Source organism: Oncorhynchus clarkii, chromosome 17, assembly GCF_045791955.1.
Source record: "Oncorhynchus clarkii lewisi isolate Uvic-CL-2024 chromosome 17, UVic_Ocla_1.0, whole genome shotgun sequence".
Taxonomy (NCBI): domain Eukaryota; kingdom Metazoa; phylum Chordata; class Actinopteri; order Salmoniformes; family Salmonidae; genus Oncorhynchus; species Oncorhynchus clarkii.
Window position 1 is genome coordinate 27,099,795 of NC_092163.1, and position 17,225 is coordinate 27,117,019.

The 17,225-nt window shown below is 40.9% G+C and overlaps 1 protein-coding gene across 3 annotated transcripts in view; it reads left to right on the forward strand.

Annotated features, from left to right (window-relative positions):
- The window catches only part of LOC139370657 (E3 ubiquitin-protein ligase Itchy-like), a 58,964-nt gene that overhangs the window by 15,184 nt on the left and 26,555 nt on the right, over positions 1-17,225 (forward strand). For all 3 annotated transcript variants that reach the window (XR_011627161.1, XR_011627160.1, XM_071110263.1), the window contains 6 exons: positions 804-928; positions 2,832-2,963; positions 3,673-3,721; positions 5,925-6,124; positions 6,539-6,758; positions 9,302-9,397. Coding sequence is in view for 1 of the 3 variants with exons in the window: in XM_071110263.1 (XP_070966364.1) it covers positions 804-928; positions 2,832-2,963; positions 3,673-3,721; positions 5,925-6,124; positions 6,539-6,758; positions 9,302-9,397 (822 nt within the window). In the remaining 2 variants the exon portion in view is untranslated. The remainder of the gene's footprint in view (positions 1-803; positions 929-2,831; positions 2,964-3,672; positions 3,722-5,924; positions 6,125-6,538; positions 6,759-9,301; positions 9,398-17,225) is intronic.

The following is a 17,225-nucleotide window of genomic DNA, read 5'->3' on the forward strand; positions in this document are numbered from 1 at the left end:
GTTTTGTCATTATGGGGTATTGTGTGTAGATTGATAAGGGTGAAAAAACATTTCAATATAAATGTTTGAATAATTCTGTAACGTAACAAAATGTGGAAATAATCAAGGTATCTGAATGCTTTGAGAATGCATTGTATATCACTAGGAGTACGTTTACTCTTAATTCCTAATCTACACTTTCTTGCTTTGGTTACGTAATTGCTGTTAATGCATTAAATATTATTATTCCAGTCTTCCTGTTATAATTGTTGGAGTGGACACATTGTTTCCACAGTGTACAACCTATGCTACACTTGTGAGAAACGACTTTGTCAATTCAGTCATTGTCTTTTTGTTTGGAGCGCTCCTGTCAATGTTGACTAAGGACGCACACACATAAAGTAGTCCTATAGGCCACCTGGCCTGCTCACAAATGTAGGCATACGTCTTGATTTACCCAGTTTATCAATAGAGATTTACCATTAAAATAAATTACTACCATTATGTTGTTTTTGTAGTTGGATTGGTAAAAGAAAAAAATCACATTGATTTGCATGATTTTATTCATTAATGCATACATTCTAATGTCAAATGTAATGATATTAATCTCAAAGGATCTGTCTGGATCAAGTGCCATTCTGTGACTTTGGCTAATGCGCTTTGTTTTTTTTTTGCCGTGGTATTGAGTATCGTGATACTAAACCTGGTGTCGAAGTCAAAATTATGGTATCGTGACAACACTATTGTCTCTTCCTTGTGTACTGTTGTATAGTCTACGTGCAGTGTTTAAACCCTAACTAAATATACTTTTTCCCTCTACACAGAATTCTCACACCTTTCAGTAAGCTCATTTTCCGGGTATGGAGTCATCAGACGCTGAAAGCCGACATCTTATTGGGAATGGCTACATTGGAGATCAGTGAAACCCTAAAGTCCAATGATATGAAACGTGAGTTGATTCTCTTTTCCCTATAAGGCACAGAGCAGGTAGTATGAAATATGATGATCTGAAATCTCTGACCCTTTGATACTGGAAAAGTGTGATGCATTGGGACGTAAGATATACGGTGCCTTCGGAAAGTATTCAGACCCCTTGATTTTTTCCACATTTTGTTACATTACAGCCTTATTCTGAAATGTTAAATCGTTTTTCCCCCTCATCAGTCTACACACAATACCCCATAATGACAAAGCAAAAATAGTTTTTTAGACATTTTAGAAAATGTATAAAAAATCTACTTTATCACATTTACTTAAGTATTCAGACCTTTTACTCAGTACTTTGTTGAAGCAGCGTTTACAGCCTTGAGTCTTGGGTATGACGCTACAAGCTTGGCACACCTGTATGTGGGGAGTTTCTCCCATTCCTCTCTGCAGATCTTCTCAAGCTCTGTCAGGTTGGACGGGTAGCGTTGCTGCACAGCTATTTTCAGGTCTCTCCAGAGATGTTTGATCGGGTTCAAGTCCGGGCACTGGCTGGGCCACTCAAAGGCATTCAGAGATTTGTCGCTAAGCCACTCCTGTCTTGTCTTGGCTGTGGGTCGTTGTCCAGTTGAAAGGTAAACCTTCACCTTTTGACAAACTTCAAGCGGGCTGTCGTGCCTTTTACTGAGGAGTGGCTTCCGTCTGGTCACTACCATTTGGTGGAGTGCTGCAGACATGGGTGTCATTCGGGAAGGTTCTCCCATCTCCACAGAGGAACTCTAGAGCTCTGTCAGAGTGACCATCAGGTTCTTGGTCACCTCCCTGACCAAGGCCCTTCTCCCCCGATTTCTCAGATTGCCGTGCGGCCAGCTCTTGTAAGAATCTTGGCGGTTCCAAACTTCTTCCATGTAAGAACAATGGCCACTATGTTCTTGGGGACCTTCAATGCTGCAGACATTTTTTGTTACCCTTCCCCATATCTGTCCCTCGACACAATCCTGTTTCGGAGCTCTATTGACAATTCCTTCGACCTCATGGCTTGGTTTTTGCTCTTACATGCACTGGCAACTGTGGGACTTTATATAGACAGGCGTGTGCCTTTCCAAATCATGCCCAATCAATTGAATTTACCACAGGTGGAAACAGGATGCACCTGAGCTAAATTTTGAATAACATTATATATAAAAAAACGTTTCGCTTTGTCATTATGGGGTAGTGTGTGTAGATTGCCCAGGATTTTTTGTTTGTTACGTTACAGCCTTCTTCTAATGGATAAACAATGTGAAAAAGTCCAGGGGTCCGAAGGCACTGTACAAGGTCTTTGCAATATATATTTACATATAGTCCTTTATATACTAACACTTTTTGTCTTGTCAAGGCCTTCATATAGGCCTATATCTGTCTGACTGTGCACACACGTTATGGAAGAATGAGATTTTCTTCTCTAATCCACTATTTCATACATGTATGGTATTATTTGCAACGCAACCCTCACTCCAGCCCACTCTTGACTTTCACTCAAGCAGGTGAATGGGCTTACTCTGCCAATACAGTGAGCCCTTTCGGTCATGGTCGGCATGTGAGCCTCACACCCGATTCATAAATTATTGCTCTACAGTCAGAGGTCAAAGGAACCAGACACACCACCTATCAAAGCTAATGAATAAAAATGATAATATGGTACATAAATGCTATTCATACTTGTTATCCCAGCCATAGCTTTTTCAGGAACACAAGTCATATTTCTCACATTAGATGGGAATAGATCTAGGCTAGAACTCAAGCTAATCCACCACATCCATGCTTATACTGTCTTTAGTTTGTTTACAAACTAGCATTTGCGTACACGTGCTTACATGCCTGTGTGTGTGCGCATGTATGTGTGGCGTGCATGCCATATCTCTCAACTCTCCTCTCCTGTGTGTCAGTCTCTGAGGTGGTGCACACCCTGCAGCTGTGTTCAGACCGAGACCACACTGACGTGGTGGGGGACCTGTCAGTCTGTCTGGACGGCATGCAGGTGGACCCAGAGACATTCACCTCTGCAGAGAGGGACCACGGTGAGGGTCATGTGATTTTAAAAGGGATTGTTCACCTGAATAACAAAATTACGTATTGGTGTATCATGCATAAATGCTAATATACACTACCGGTCAGAAGTTTTAGAACACCTACTCATTCAAGGGTTTTTCTTTATTTTTACTATTTTCTACATTTTTGAATAATAGTGAAGACGTCAACTTTGAAATAACACATATAGAATCATGTAGTAACCCAAAATCATGTAGTAACCCAAATGCCAAGAGTGTGCAAAGCTGTCATCATGGCAAAGGGTGGTATTTGAAGAATGTCAAATATAACATATTTTGATTTAACTTTTTTTTTGTTGGTTACTACATGATTCCATATGTGTTATTCCATAGTTTTGATGTGTTCACTATTATTCTACAATGTAGAAAATAGTAAAAAATAAAGAAAAACCCTTCAATGAGTAGGTGTTCTAAAACTTTAGACCGGTATTGACTTGCATTGGATTTGTGCCACAAGTTAGCATTTGAAACAGCGGCCTGATCAAAGCATGGATTGCTGTCATACTTTGTCAATGGACAGCTTATAGGGAAAGGAAACCAGTATGTCATTTGGGTGAACTATCCCTTTAATATGTTTCCCTGGATAGAATGGGATCAATTCTCCCCTCAGAATTGTATTATTCAATTTCTCCCCTCAGAATTGTATTCTTTGTTTTGATTTTTAATAACATTTCAACAGTTGCTGTTCCAAACGGGGAGGTGAGACAGAACAGAGATAGTGTCAACAGGTATTGTGTTTTTATACTTCTAAAATATTTTCTAACAATTATTTTATGTCTTTGTTTGTTCAAGTGAACAAACCTACTTTTGACAATTTTTGGAAATGTCCTTAAGGTATTGAGTCAGCAAAATACTGTTTTGTAATATTACTCAGTCAAAGTTGCATATCTTCCCAATGTGAATACTAGATATGGGCACCGATATGGAAAATCTACAGTGGGGCAAAAAAGTATTTAGTCAGCCACCAATTGAGCAAGTTCTCCCACTTAAAAAGATGAGAGGCCTGTAATTTTCATCATAGGTACACTTCAACTATGACAGACAAAATGAGAGAAAAAAAAATCCAGAAAATCACATTGTATGATTTTTAATGAATTTATTTGCAAATTATGGTGGAAAATAAGTATTTGGTCAATAACAAAAGTTTATCTCAATACTTTGTTATATACCCTTTGTTGGCAATGACAGAGGTCAAATGTTTTCTGTAAGTCTTCACAAGGTTTTCACACACTGTTGCTGGTATTTTGGCCCATTCCTCCATGCAGATCTCCTCTAGAGCAGTGATGTTTTGGGGCTGTTGCTGGGAAACACGGACTTTCAACTCCCTCCAAAGATTTTCTATGGGGTTGAGATCTGGAGACTGGCTAGGCCACTCCAGGACCTTGAAATGCTTCTTACGAAGCCACTCCTTCATTGCCCGGGCGGTGTGTTTGGGATCATTGTCATGCTGAAAGACCCAGCCACGTTTCATCTTCAATGCCCTTGCTGATGGAAGGAGGTTTTCACTCAAAATCTCACGATACACAGCCCCAAAGCATGATGTTTCCACCCCCATGCTTCACAGTAGGTATGGTGTTCTTTGGATGCAACTCAGCATTCTTTGTCCTCCAAACACGACGAGTTGAGTTTTTACCAAAAAGTTCTATTTTGGTTTCATCTGACCATATGACATTCTCCCAATCTTCTTCTGGATCATCCAAATGCTCCAAACGCAAACTTCAGACGGGCCTGGACATGTACTGGCTTAAGCAGGGGGACACATCTGGCACTGCAGGATTTGAGTCCCTTGCGGCGTAGTGTGTTACTGATGGTAGGCTTTGTTACTTTGGTCCCAGCTCTCTGCAGGTCATTCACTAGGTCGCCCCGTGTGGTTCTGGGATTTTTGCTCACCGTTCTTGTGATCATTTTGACCCCACGGGGTGAGATCTTGCGTGGAGCCCCAGATCGAGGGAGATTATCAGTGGTCTTGTATGTCTTCCATTTCCTAATAATTGCTCCCACAGTTGATTTCTTCAAACCAAGCTGCTTACCTATTGCAGATTCAGTCTTCCCAGCCTGGTGCAGGTCTACAACTTTGTTTCTGGTGTCCTTTGACAGCTCTTTGGTCTTGGCCATAGTGGAGTTTGGAGTGTGACTGTTTGAGGTTGTGGACAGGTGTCTTTTATACTGATAACAAGTTCAAACAGGTGCCATTAATACAGGTAACGAGTGGAGGACAGAGGAGCCTCTTAAAGAAGAGGCTCCTCTGTTTGTAGGTGACCAAATACTTATTTTCCACCATAATTTGCAAATAAATTCATAAAAAATCCTACAATGTGATTTTCTGGATTTTGTTTTCTCATTTTGTCTGTCATAGTTGAAGTGTACCTATGATGAAAATTACAGGCCTCATCTTTTTAAGTGGGAGAACTTGCACAATTGGTGGCTGACTAAATACTTTTTTGCCCCACTATATCTATATCAGTTGAATTTTTTTCAATACTATATCGATATAGTCTGGGAAGTCCTGATAACTGCTTGCTGATTGCAATTATCTTTAACAAAGAACATATCTTAACAATTCTTGATCCTACTTCATTTACATTCTTGGTAAGGGAGAGGGGGGGAGGACAATTTTATTTTACATGACGTTAACACTTGACAGTATGCAAATATTTATATTGCTTTCATAAAAGTATTTTTTTAGTTTTATAATTGTTGATGTCAGTGATGTGATCCTCCGGTATGTGTATATTGTAAAATTAAAAGTAGTAGTAGTAGTATTAGTAAATAAAAAGGTTGATCACAAAAAAAACGGCACTAAGGGAAGCAAAAAATAATAGGCACCACCTGGCTTACATTACAGCCAAAACATCAAAGAAAAAGTATATGTTGAAAAAGGACTAGGAGCCATTGGCTATGTTACTTTTGTTTCTATTTTTTTATTTTTAGTGATAACATACCACCCAGATCCAGCAGGGACACTTCCCCCTCCAGTGACTCCACAGAGGACTGGGTCATCGTCCCCAACGGCCACACGGTCAACAGCATGGGTTCTCCTGCCCCATCCCCAGGGGGCTCCAAGTCCACACGTCCCCCCAGACCTGCACGGCCTCCCCCACCCACCCCCCGCAGACCAGCCGCATCCCCAGGTGGGCACCACACAAAAAAATACTTTAGAAATACCATAGTATTACCCTAGATATATATGGTAGAAATACCACAGCAATACCATAGCCATACTATAGAAATACTATAGAAAAAGTAAAACCATAGTAATACAATAGATAAACATAGAATTCTCTGACAGAACTATTGAAAGATATTCCTTTCATGTGTTGACATGCTAATGCCATGTCCATTTATTGCGTTCTCATGTAATGAAACTGTCATGGTTTCATGCCATTCGCTATTCATGCCATTTTGTGAAATTGAAAGAAATAAGTGCTGGCCAGATATGGTATTCAACACAGATATGCATTCTAGTAACCTTTTAGCCTTATTTACTAGATTCTCATCGGCATCTCCTACTAGCGACCACAGCTAACATTCTCTCCTCCGTCCAGCCTCCTCCAGCAGCTCTACCCATAGCGAGGTGAGTGAGCCCCCGGCTTCATACGGCTCGTCCCTGGCCTCGGCCAGCGGGGCCTCCTCAAACCCCCCTCAGGAGAACGGAGCAGCACCCACACAGGCAGCCAGCGCCCCCCCAGCCATCGGGGCACCGGCCGGTGCACCCCCAACCGGTGGGCCCCCCCGAGTCATCCCTAACGGCCCACTGCCTCCAGGGTAAGGGGACTCATAGATGCCTAACCAGATGTTATAATGAGAAAGTACAAAAAGAACAAAACAAAAAAAGCCCTGACCAGCTCCGTCTATAGAAAATGTGCGCGTGGGTTCGTGTCTGTAGAGTCATTACTTCGTTTTAATGCACATATTCACCAACCAAGCTATTGCATATGTCAGGAGTTGACTGTATTTCCTATATAGCCTATTGTATGTTTTGTGCAATATATCCTTACGCTGTGTACCTGCATCATGTAAGAGATTCGGGCTTTATCACATCCGGATGCGATTGGGAGTCCCATAGGGCGGCACACAATTGGCCCAGCGTCGTCCGGGTTTGGCTGGGGTAGGCCGTCATTTTAAATAAAAATTAGTTCTTAGTTCAGGCTTGCCTAGTTAAATAAAGGTTAAATAAATGTTTAACGTCATGTTTAACGTTGGTTATGAATAACGGTTGACACTTCATTTTGATATTTCAAATAACCTCTCAACCGCCAGTAGATGGGACTTGAGAGATTTCTCACTCATTTGACAGTCAGTAGAAAAAATAATAGATTTACTGTAGTCAGCGTTAGTATGTTACATTAGCGCAGGTATCCCTATTGTTTAATGCATAACATGGGTAGTTACATGTAATAAGTATAAGTAGTAAAATATACGTCAGTTGCTAGTAATAATATTCTTTGAAATTTCAATGAATGTGAAACCACATTTTTGCTATGCTTTTTATTTTTATTTTTTTATTTATTTCACCTTTATTTAACCAGGTAGGCAAGTTGAGAACAAGTTCTCATTTACAATTGCGACCTGGCCAAGATAAAGCAAAGCAGTTTGACACATACAACGACACAGAGTTACACATGGAGTAAAACAAACATACAGTCAATAATACAGTATAAACAAGTCTATATACGATGTGAGCAAATGAGGTGAGATAAGGGAGGTAAAGGCAAAAAGGCCATGGTGGCAAAGTAGATACAATATAGCAAGTAAAACCCTGGAATGGTAGATTTGCAATGGGAGAATGTGCAAAGTAGAAATAAAAATAATGGGGGTGCAAAAGAGCAAAATAAATAAATAAAATACAGTAGGGAAAGAGGTAGTTGTTTGGGCTAAATTATAGGTGGGCTATGTACAGGTACAGTAATCTGTGAGCTGCTCTGACAGTTGGTGCTTAAAGCTAGTGAGGGAGATAAGTGTTTCCAGTTTCAGAGATTTTTGTAGTTCGTTCCAGTCATTGGCAGCAGAGAACTGGAAGGAGAGGCGGCCAAAGAAAGAATTGGTTTTGGGGGTGACTAGAGAGATATACCTGCTGGAGCGTGTGCTACAGGTGGGAGATGCAATGGTGACCAGCGAGCTGAGATAAGGGGGGACTTTACCTAGCAGGGTCTTGTAGATGACATGGAGCCAGTGGGTTTGGCGACGAGTATGAAGCGAGGGCCAGCCAACGAGAGCGTACAGGTCGCAATGGTGGGTAGTATATGGGGCTTTGGTGACAAAACGGATTGCACTGTGATAGACTGCATCCAATTTGTTGAGTAGGGTATTGGAGGCTATTTTGTAAATGACATCGCCAAAGTCGAGGATTGGTAGGATGGTCAGTTTTACAAGGGTATGTTTGGCAGCATGAGTGAAGGATGATTTGTTGCGAAATAGGAAGCCAATTCTAGATTTAACTTTGGATTGGAGATGTTTGATATGGGTCTGGAAGGGGAGTTTACAGTCTAACCAGACACCTAAGTATTTGTAGTTGTCCACGTATTCTAAGTCGGAGCCGTCCAGAGTAGTAATGTTGGACAGGCGGGTAGGTACAGGTAGCGATCGGTTGAAGAGCATGCATTTAGTTTTACTTGTATTTAAGAGCAATTGGAGGCCACGGAAGGAGAGTTGTATGACATTGAAGCTTGCCTGGAGGGTTGTTAACGCAGTATCCAAAGAAGGGCCAGAAGTATACAGAATGGTGTCGTCTGCATAGAGGTGGATCAGAGACTCACCAGCAGCAAGAGCGACCTCATTGATGTATACAGAGAAGAGAGTCGGTCCAAGAATTGAACCCTGTGGCACCCCCATAGAGACTGCCAGAGGTCCGGACAGCAGACCCTCCGATTTGACACACTGAACTCTATCAGAGAAGTAGTTGGTGAACCAGGCGAGGCAATCATTTGAGAAACCAAGGCTGTTGAGTCTGCCGATGAGGATGTGGTGATTGACAGAGTCGAAAGCCTTGGCCAGATCAATGAATACGGCTGCACAGTAATGTTTCTTATCGATGTCGGTTAAGATATCATTTAGGACCTTGAGCGTGGCTGAGGTGCACCCATGACCAGCTCTGAAACCAGATTGCATAGCAGAGAAGGTATGGTGAGATTCGAAATGGTCTGTAATCTGTTTGTTGACTTGGCTTTCGAAGACCTTAGAAAGGCATGGTAGGATAGATATAGGTTATGAGGAACTTAACATTCCTTTAGGTATTACGATTACATTTGTGCAAGCCTGTTGCCCGTCAAATGTAGTTGCTGACTGTTCTGTGTGTTTTTTGTATGAAGCTGGGAGCAGAGGGTGGACCAGAATGGCCGCATGTATTTCGTGGATCACATTGAGAAGAGGACGACATGGGACCGACCAGACTCTCTCCCCTCTGGGTAACTAACGCTTAAGAAACAAATACTTTATTCATCAAATCCTTATTTCATTTGTAATATACTGTATGTTTGGCTTCCATAAGACAGTAGTGTATAACTGAGCCTACTCTTTGAAAAGTAACCAATGTATTTTGGATTACAGTAACTAATGTGTATGTTACGCTGTATTAAAAAAAGTAAGTACAATGATTAATACTTTTAGTTAAATTAGTTTCAGTAGAGCACCTGCACAAAGAGGACACAACTACTAGTTTGACATGATGTGGCACTAGGAATGTTGCATAGTACCAGTTCTAGCTCAGTTGTAATGCTAAATTCCTCTTTAGAGGAATATCAGCCCGGTTGTAATACTTTAGAAATACCTTCCCTACTTGTTTCTTTGAGGTAAGTTTTGACCGACTGCCTTTGAATGTCTTGGTACCGACTGGAGAGCTATCCTATGTCTACACCCATTCAGCATCGTTCACACCCTCTTAAGCTTTAGTTCCACCAATCTCTTTAAGGGTTGATCTGAGCTTTCTGTCCTAACAGCAGTCAAGCACCCAAGCTTACTGGCTAACTAACAGTTGTCGCAGTGACATTTTATTAAAATGGAAACTTGCATAGTGGAGTATTTTGTTAAGACATGTAGCTAGCTAGTGAAACAATGAACCATATTCACAACTCATAACGTTACTATGAATGTGCATGAATGTGCAGGTAGCTAACCAACCAAGTGCAATGTTAGCTAGCTAACATTAGGCTATAACTAGCCAAGCAAATGGCTCTTGAGATACGAATAATAAGATCGTACATGTAACGTTCGCTAGCGTACCAGTTAGCTAGCTAGCTAACAGTACACTTTAACTTGAAATCAAAACAACTTTGTAAAAATTTGAATCATGTAATATCTGAAAATGTAGCTGACTAGGCGATCTTACCCATATGCATCACGTGCTGAATACAACAAGACCTTACTGTTAAATCCTTACTTACAAGCCCTTAACCAACAGTGCAGTTCAAGAAGAAGGAAATATTTACCAAGTAAAATATAATATAAAGTAACACAATAAAATAACAATAACGAGGGTATATACAGCAGGTACCGGTACCTAGTCAGTGTGCGTGGGTACAGGTTAGTTGAGGTAATTTGTACATGTAGGTAGGGGTGAAGTGACTATGCATAGATAATAAACAGCAAGTAGCAGCATTGTCCAAAGCAAATGGGGGGGGTTTCAATGTAAACAGTCCGGATGGCCATTTGATTTAATTGTTCACCGTCTTATGGCTTGGGGGTTCCTCCTTTAAAAGTTGCGGGCTTACGCTAATTTGTGGGTTAATACGGTACCCTGCGTCACCACTTCATTGCTCCAGACCAGCACAAGGGGGAGTTAGAGCACTGATTATGCAATTGGCTCCTACTGTGTCTCTAACTGAATGGGCAACATAAACCTAAGTAGAAACTGTTACACTAAGGTTTTATTATTTTATTTTGTTAGGATTTTTTTTTTCTTACTGTAGTCCTGTAGGCCTATCCTGACCGGTCACGTTGTACAGTGCCTGAGTGGCGCAACGGTCTAAGACACTGCATAGTGTTGATGCTGGTGCCGGCCTCGAATGGGAGACCCATGAGATGACTGTATGTTTTTGTTTTTTCTCTCTCTAAAAACAGAAATAAATAATTCTAAATAACAAACGGGCTTTGTTTACAAATTAGTAACAATGTCTCACCCCATGTTCAAGAATGTCCTTTTTCTCAGTCATTTTACGTTATTTGAAAATAAAATAATCTCCAAAATATTTAAGGGACATTGCACTAATAATGGCGCTGACTAGGGAAATGTTTCCGCTGTTCTGTTCTTATTGCCAGTCTGCACGTTCAAACTAAAACAATGTAACTAATAATAGCATCTTTATGCTTTCATTAATAAAATAATGATAAAAATACTCTTTCAAAATGCCAATGTTTATTGAGGTTACAATCGCTCTCTTTCGTTTATTTGAAAATGAAATAACTTAAAATATCGTTATATATTATCAAGTTGATGACACAGTCATATAGCAGCACCTACATAAAGCTGAGTGACTCACTCATTCATGGCTTTGGATCAAAATAAATAAGTAACAATGTTCTTTCTGATTAGTCTTTTAATAAAGAAATTGTTTGGTTATCCTGACCTGGACACCATGTACAGTATTATAATAGGGCCATTAGCAGAACGATATACCTTTACCAACACCTCTCTGTATTTTGATACTTTGTTGATGGGATATCCTGAGTAGATGGGGGCTCTCACAATGCAAAATGAGTTGCTACAATTGCAGGTTTGAGACCCATAAGGTGGGTTTTGGTTTTTAATTTAGAATCCTGCAATCATCTGTATGTAATTATTGGCGGCGAGTTCTTATTTACAAGGACAGCCTACTCCTTCCTCCCTGTCGGGGAATAGAACCCCGGTCTCCCACGTACCCGCATTCTCTAGTACAGCCATTATTGAAGGTACCTCAGGTCCCCGAGAAAGTCTGGACAGGGCCTGCTCTCCCTTATTTAAGGAATTAGGCACTTTCCATGTTTACTACAGTATGTGTTGTAGGTTATATTTACTTGTCAGACTGCACAGTAGCCTAATAAACAAATGCAGGTGGCTTATATCTTCTAAATGCTTTATTATCCAAACGTAAAAGCATATATGGTACAGTACTACATTTCTTCATCAGCGTCTTCATGCTTTCGTTAATAAAATAATGATAAAAACACTCTTTCAAAATGCAGATGTTGATTTAGTTATGGATCCATAACAAATTACTATGGGAATAAATATCACTGAATTGCAGAAATATTGGAACAGTTGTCTAATGAAGGCAAACAAATTGTTGCTTACTGGAAAATACTCTTTCAAACACATGGTCACGTTGTACTGCGCCATTATTGCTATTAGCAAAATATCGTTATATATCGCCTTCCCACTGTGGACATCTATTTCAGCATCGTTTCGCGCTGCTCTGAGGCAAGCATGGAGAAACGCAAATGTTAAATTATATTCCATGATATTCTTAAGATGTACAGTTGAAGTCGGAAGTTTACATACACTTAGGTTGGAGTCATTAACTCGTTTTTCAATCACTCCACACATTTCTTGTTAACAAACTATAGTTTTGGCAAGTCGGTCAGGACATCTACTTTGTGCATGACACCATTTTTCCAACAATTGTTTACAGGCAGATTATTTCACTCATAATTCACTGCATCACAATTCCAGTGGGTCAGAAGTTTACATACACTAAGTTGACTGTGCCTTTAAACAGCTTTTTGATGTCATGGTTTAGGCTAATTGACATAATTTGAGTCAGTTGGAGGTGTACCTGTGGATGTATTTCAAGGCCTACCTTCAAACTCAGTGCCTCTTTGCTTACCATCATGGGAAAATCAAAAGGAATCAGCCAAGACCTCAGGAAATAAATTGTAGACCTCCACAAGTCTGGTTCATCCTTGGGAGCAATTTCCAAACGCCTGAAGGTACCCTGTACAAACAATACTACACAAGTATAATGGGACCACGCAGCCGTCATACCGCTCAGGAAGGCTCTGAAGATGCTGGAGGAAACAGGGTGGAGGAAACCGGTACAAAAGTATCTATAGCCACAGTAAAACGAGTCCTACATCGGCATAACCTGAAAGGCTGCTTAGCAAGGAAGAAGCCACTGCTCCAAAACCCCATAAAAAAGCCAGACTACGGTTTGCAACTGCACATGTGGACAAAGATTGTACTTTTTGGAGAAAAGTGTTCTGGTCTGATGAAACAAATATAGAGCTGTTTGGCCATAATGACCTTTTGTTATGTTTGGAGGCAAAAGAGGGATGCTTTCAAGCCGAAGAACACCATCCCAACCGTGAAGCATGGGGGTGGCAACATCATGTTGTGGGGTGCTTTGCTGCAGGAGGGAAAATTAAGTGGATATATTGAAGCAACATCTCAAGACATCCGTCAGGAAGTTAAAGCTTGGTCGCAAATGGGTCTACGAAATGGACAATGACCCCAAGCATACTTCCAAAGTTGTGGCAAAATGGCTTAAGGACAAAGAAGTCAAGGTATTGGAGTGGCTATCACAAAGCCCTGACCTCAATCCTATAGAAAATGTGTGGGCATAACTGAAAAAGTGTGTGCAAGCAAGGAGGCATACACACCTGACTCAGTTACACCAGATCTGTCAGGAGGAATGGGCCAAAATTCACCCAATTTATTGTGGGAAGCTTGTGGAAGGCTACCCGAAACATTTAACCCAAGTTAAGCAATTTAAAGGCAATGCTACCAAATACTAATTGAGTCTATGTATACTTCTGACCCACTGGGAATGTGATGAAAGAAATGCAAGCTGAAATATATCATTTTCTCAACTATTATTCTGACATTTCACATTCTTAAAATATAGTGGTGATCCTAACTGACCTAAGACAGGGAATTATTGCTTGGATTAAATGTCTGGAATTGTGAAACTGAGTTTAAATGTATTTGGCTAAGGTGTATGTAAACTTCTGTCTTCAACTGTATGTGTTGACTGAATATAAGCAAGTGATGTCTGCTTAATAATCAAGTTAGGTTTCTCCAGAAATAAATAATTATAAATAACGAACTGGATTGATTTAGAAATGAGTGAGAATGTCTCACCCCATGTTCAAGAATGGCTTTTTTTCTCACTCACTCTAGCTTAAATGAAAACGAGATCTCCAAATATCGTTACTTTTTAAACAAAGCGATTTAATAATTTACTTTGAATTATATGGTAGCCCCTTAGATATTTTCACAGGTCCTAACAGAAAATGACCCTTAGATATTAATTTAGAGTCCTCCAATCCTCTAAATGTTATTATTGGGTGAGAGTCACGTCATTGATTAGATATTAGATATACTTTAGGCCTACCATAGGTGAAATTAGTATTTGTTACACTTACAATTAGGCTGTGGAAATGTTATGCCCCTTAGATATTAATTTAGTATTCTCCAATCCTCTTATGCTGTAACATACTCCCAACCACCACGCAATATTTTCCATTCCATCGTCATGGAAACCCAGAGTTTTTCGGAATAGAAACACAATAATATTAATCAACTTAATTAAGCCAAATTTCTTCAATTCTAATCCCATCTACTATGTTATTACAAAAAAAGGTTTTACATTTTCTAGTTATGCCAATATGGGAGACTATCAAATGCTTCTCAAAGTTGCCCTCTGGTGTTCAAACTAGCACTAACTTGCATTAATGTAGAAAATGGCAGCCCGCACGCAGGGTGTGCTGCAGTATGACACAACTTTAAAAGGAGGAACCACTGTAGAAGCTATTAAGGAGCCTTTTGAACCTTGACTTGGTGCTCCGGTACTACTTGCCGTGCGGTAGCAGAGAAAACAGTCTATGACTTGGGTGACTGGTGTCTGACAATTTTATGGGCTTTCCTCTGACACCGCCTATTATATAGATCCTGGATGGCAGGATGCTTGGCCCCAGTGATGTACTGGGCTGTATGCACTACCCTCTGTAGCGCCTTGCGGTCAGATGCAGAGCAGTTGCCAGACCAGACGGTGATGCAACCAGTCATGATGCGCTCGATGGTGCAGCTGTAGAAGTCTCATGAGGGGGAAAAGCTTTTGTTGAGCCCTCTTCATGACTGTCTTGGTGTGTTTGGGTCATGATAGTTCGTTGAAGTGGACACCAAGGAACTTGAAACTCTTGACCCGCTCCACTCCAGCCCTGTTGATGTTAAAGGTGGCCTGTTTTTCCTGTAGTCCACGATCAGCTCCTTTGTCTTGCTCACATTGAGGGGGAGGTATTGCACGTTTACATATTGCATGTTTACTTCTCCAACACTGTGTTTTTGCATTATTTAAACCAAATTGAACATGTTTCATTATTTATTTGAGACTAAATTGATTTTATTTGTTTTATATTAATTTAAAATAATAGTGTTCATTCAGTATTGTTGTAATTGTCATTATTACAAATATATATAAAATCGTCCAAGTAATCGGTATTGGCTTTTTTTGGTCCTCCAATAAGCGGTATCGGTTTCAGCGTTGAAAAATCCTGATCGTTCGACCTCTAATATCTACGTACGGTCACTGTGGGGAGGACATCGTCGATGCACTTATTGATGAAGTCGGTGACTGAGGTGGTATACTCCTCAATGCCATTGGATGAAACCCGGAACATATTCCAGTCTGTGCTAGCATAACAGTCCTGTAGCGTAGCATTTCTGTCGTCTGACCACTTCCGTATTGAGCGAGTCACCGGTACTTCCTGCCTTAGTTTTTGCTTGTAAGCAGGAATGAGGAGGATATAATTATAGTCAGATTTGCCAAATGGAGGGCGGGGGAGAGCTTTGTATGCATCTCAGAGTCTTGTCCCGAAACCACTCCTGTGTTGTCTTGGCTGTGTGCTTAGGGTTGTTGTCCTGTTGGAAGGTGAACCTTCGCCCCAGTCTGAGGTCCTGAGCGCTCTGGAGCAGGTTTTCATCAAGGTTCTCTCTGTACTTTGCTCCGTTCATCTTTCCCTCAACATGATGCTGCCGTCACCATGCTTCACCGTAGGGATGGTGCCAGGTTTCCTCCAAACATGACACTGCATTCAGGCCAAATAGTTAAATCTTTGTTTCATCAGACCAGAGAAACTTGTTTCTCATGGTCTGAGTGTCTTTAGGTGCCTTCTGGCAAACTCCAATCGGGCTGTCATGTGCCTTTCACTGAGGAGTGGCTTCCGTCTGGCCACTACCATAAAGACCTCATTGGTGGAGTGCTGCAGAGATGGTTGTCCTCCTGGAAGGGTTTTCCATCTCCACAGAGGAACTCTAGAGCTCAGTCAGAATGACCATCAGGTTCTCGGTCACATCCCTGACCAAGGCCCTTCTCCCCCGATTGCTCAGTTTGGCTGGGTGGCCAGCTCTAGGAAGAGTCTTGGTGGTTCCAAACGTCTTCCATTTAAGAATGATGGAGGCCACTGTGCTCTTGGGGACCTTCAGTGCTGCAGACAATTTTTGGTACCCTTCCCCAGATCTGTGCCTCGACACAATCCTTTCTCGGATCTCTTCCTTCAACCTCATGGCTTAGTTTTTGCTCTGACATGCACTGTCAACTGTGGGACCTTAGATAGACAAGTGTTTATTTGCCAGATCGTGTCCAATCAATTGAGTTTACCACAGGGGGACTCCAAGTTGTAGAAACATCTCAAGGATGATCAATGGAAACAGGATGCACCTGAGCTCAATTTTGAGTCTCATAGCAAAGGGTCTGAGTACTTATGTAAATAAACTATTTCAGTTTTTCTTTTTTAATTTTTCAAATAATTAAAAACCTGTTTACATTTTTCATTATGGGGTATTGTGTGTAGATTGCTGAAGATTTTTATTTATGTGCATTTTAGAATAAGGCTGTAAAGTAACAAAAAGTGGAAAAAGTCATGGCGTCTGAATACTTTCCGAAGGCACTGTGCGCTGAGTGTACCAAACATTATGAACACCTGCTCTTTCCACAATATAGACTGGGTAGGTGAATCCAGGTGAAATATATGATCCATTATTGATGTGACTTGTTAAATCCCCTTCAATCAGTGTGGATGAAGGGGAGACGATAGGTTAAAGAAGCCTAGAGACAATTGAGACGTGTCGTATGTGTGCCATTCAGAGGGTGAATGGGCAAGATAAAATATTTAATTGCCTTTTAACGGGGTATTATAGTAGGTGCCAGGTGATAGTAGGTGTCAAGAACTGCAACACTGCTGGGTTTTCATGCTCAACAGTTTCCTGTGTGTCAAGAATGGGCCACCTCCCAAAAGACATCCAGCCAACTTGACACAACTGTG